The following is a 3,378-nucleotide window of genomic DNA, read 5'->3' on the forward strand; positions in this document are numbered from 1 at the left end:
TTTCGGCTCAGATCATGATCTCAGGGTTGGTGGGTTCGGCTCCCCCCACCCCCACCCCGGCTCTCTGCTGTCAGCACAGAGTCTGCTTCGGATCCTGGGTCTCCGTCTCCCTCTCTCTGTCTCTGCCCCTCACCCCCCTCCCACAGCGCACTCTCTCTCTCTCTCACTCTTAAAAATAAACATTTATAAATAAATAAACTAAAATAAAAAAGAAGGACAGTGGCCAACACTAGGAAATAAGTTTCGCTTTCAAAATCCTCTGGCGAGAATGGCGATGGGCATGTGTGCGCAGGAACATTCTTGAATTTCCCTCACTCCCGGCAAGGCCTGGAGGCCCCGGTGAGCAGCGCGACACCCTCTCTGTGGGGCCCGGCATTGCAACCGCTTTACTGACATCCGTCACTCACAAGCGAGAAAGGCAGGACGAAGGAATAAGGCATCAGTGGATGCCACGGCACAGAGGGCACGCTTTCCCAAGGCCACAGAGCCTCCCTTCACTCTGGGGACACACGGGTGCTGTGAAACTGGTGTCTGATTAACTCCCACCAGAGGAAACTCTGGCATGACCATGGCACTTTATCCATCATTACTGCCATCACCTTACGGGACCGTGGTGTCCACAACTGGTGACTTTTCACGCAGAACTCCATTAAAGGAGCCTCACGTTGCTAAAGAGTCCTCAGAGACAAAGGTTGAACTGAGAATTTAATGCTTTTTAAAAAGGGAGCCCGCGTTCGCTTCGGCAGCGCATACGCCAAAATTGGAACGACGCAGAGGAGGGGCATGGCCTTTGTACTTCACTGACCCTTACTTGTTTGGGTTTTTTCCTACGCTGGTCTTCTCACACAAAGACAGCGGAGGTACGACTTCTTCTTTACAAGGAGGGATTATTCTAGAACACTGCTCTGACCGTTTCCTTACTCTTGCTCTGAGCAGCAGTAAACCAACAGGCCCCCTTTTAGTGTTTGGAATTGGGGTGCTCTCAAGGATGTGAAAGGTGACAAAATGCTTCCGAGCTGGGGAAGGATCAATAATGTGCTTTCCTCGGCCGGTGGGGGGAGGGGGAAAAAAAGGGAGAAGAGCCTCTTTCTGGCCTTGATGGAATCCCTTCTCATTTTTCTTTTAAAGCCGCAGAACCTGTGTGCCAGAATGGCTTCTAGTCCCCAGTCTCCTCCGCAAAAGGGCGGGTAGTGACCAGAATTGGAAACACAATGTATGCATGTTCGGTGGCCGCCTTCCCATAAATCCCCGTGAGTAACCTCTTAGGAGGTTTCCCCCAGAGTCCAGGGTTCGGCCTGAACTTGTCAGCATGGATGGAGCTCATCTCTGGAAGAAACACTGCTCTCTCACTAGGGACTCCTCCCACCCCATTTTGCACATACTTGTGGTCCCGAAGGAGCAAGGTGGGGATGACGATGGGGTGAGGGAGGGCGGGATGGTAGAGAGATACAGGTCAGTGCCGAGTCATCATGGGCACTCGGGGGAACTTCTGTGACATGCAGGGCCTCCAGATGGTGACTCAGGGAGGTCTCCTCATGAAAGGAGGCCTCCTTGTCATTCTGTGTAAATGGCATTTCCTTTGCAATTTGCATACGCACCCTACTTGTTCCCGTTTGATACACAAAGGCAAAGGCACAGAGAATTTTTCTCTTTATTGATAACACAACTGCGGAGGAGAAAAGGGTGGCAGGGGCAACAAGGCGGCCCGGGTGTCAGTGGCACCGGAAGAACCCATCTCCAATCTGGCTTCTGAACGAGAGCGACATTCTAGGGCCCGTCCAGCATTAGGATGACCAGGTGTTCCAGGTTAGTAGGTGGGGTAGTTGTGGGCATTGATGCCCTCTCATCTCTCCTGAGCTTGGCTCTCCTGTTCTTAAACCAAACCTGCAGTCAGAGGGAAAAAGGGATCGGTTTAGTACATCGAACAGTTAACGTCCGAAGACAAAAGCCACTACCTACGTGCAAGTGTGTGCGCCACTGAGATTTCATGCTGCGCCAAGGGAAGCTGTTTGCTCAGGGAAGTTACCACCACACTCCCTCCCTTTAGCTCCCCCTTAGCGAGCACCAGCTATGTGCCAAATTCCGGAGTAGGCTTATCACTTTGTCCCTCTCTTCCCAATTTTAAGATTCAAATGGTCTTTTCAGGTATCGGATGCAGGTCTACTTAGGAGTTGCACCCGCTTCTTGCGGATCCTGGATTCTTACTACCTGGTAACAGGATAAAGAAGGGTCTGTATCCTGGCGGCTGACGACCACCTGTTACCGCCAGTTACCTCCTGCCGTCTCCTCACTAGGGACAGTGTCACCTTGTTTGGGGGATAATGTGGGCATTGTCAATAGGGGGCCCTATTTAAGGTCATATTGAGGGGAACAGCTTCCTATTTGACAAGCCTATCTTCGGTGCAAAGTAAATAATTAATAGGAAGAAACGCGTTGGGTTTTCAGACAGATTTCCTTCAAGGATGTCTAAGGGGTCATTACTCCTCCGAAACCTCTTGAGAGTAAAAAGCAGTCTGGCAAGGGAGGCCTCGTCATGGGGTCCCATGGAGTTTGTGGCTCGTCTCACTGGGGCGTGAGAGTTGCGGGGGCCAGGCACACTGCCTTGATACTTCAACCCGTAGTGTTAAGGAAAGTGGAGACCAACGTGACCCGAGTGAACTAAAATGCTCAAGACTCTTTGGCCGCCCGGGAGTCTAGGGGAAAGAGGCACACCATCGTCACCGTCGTCAATTCTGCATGCTCCAACTTGCCCCACCCTACAAACCTTTCCGGGCTCAGGGCCAGGTCAGCTCACTGTACTCTGGCCACAGTTCCAGGATCCCGGACCCGAGCCGCTGTTGTCCAGCAGGGCAGGACAGGACAGGGCAGGGCAGGACAGGGCCCCTCGGAGCTGCTACACAACCAGGAGGTCCCAATCCCATCCCTTTTTCTTAAGGCAAGGTGAAACGGCACTTTAGGAAGGTGGATGACAACAGTGAGGGTAAAGGGGTCATAAAATGGCTTCTTCTTCCTAAATACCTGCCCGATAGTTTTGCAAACAAGCAAACAAAACGGTCAGTTAGACTTGACTATCTTCTCGGTGTCCTAGTTAATGGGGTTAACATTAGATTGAAATCCCTTCAGAAGTTTCCAAACTACGCATCTTGAGTGGCACAAAAGGCCTTCTCTCCCTGCCTGAGGCCTCACGCTTGCACTATTTTAAGATTTGTGGTATTTCTGCTGCATAAATACATAGCTTCAACAAGGCCGATGTGATAGAACTCATTCCGGGGGGGGGGGGGGATCTGAACAAACCAGGGGGGAAATACCCATAAAAAAAAGATAACAAAAGCGGGCGGTGGTAGGGGCCGTATTCCCTTTTTTTAAAATTTTTAAAAA

The 3,378-nt window shown here is 51.2% G+C and overlaps 1 protein-coding gene across 1 annotated transcript in view; it reads right to left on the reverse strand.

The window, feature by feature from the left end:
- Positions 1-1,633: 1,633 nt before the first annotated feature.
- LOC125932265 (rhox homeobox family member 1-like) overlaps positions 1,634-3,378 on the reverse strand; it is a 9,215-nt gene continuing 7,470 nt past the window's right edge. The window contains exon 3 of the mRNA XM_049644795.1: positions 1,634-1,884. Coding sequence (XP_049500752.1) covers positions 1,768-1,884 — 117 coding nt within the window. The 3' untranslated portion in view covers positions 1,634-1,767. The remainder of the gene's footprint in view (positions 1,885-3,378) is intronic.

The sequence above is a fragment of the Panthera uncia genome, chromosome X, assembly GCF_023721935.1.
Source record: "Panthera uncia isolate 11264 chromosome X, Puncia_PCG_1.0, whole genome shotgun sequence".
NCBI lineage: Eukaryota > Metazoa > Chordata > Mammalia > Carnivora > Felidae > Panthera > Panthera uncia.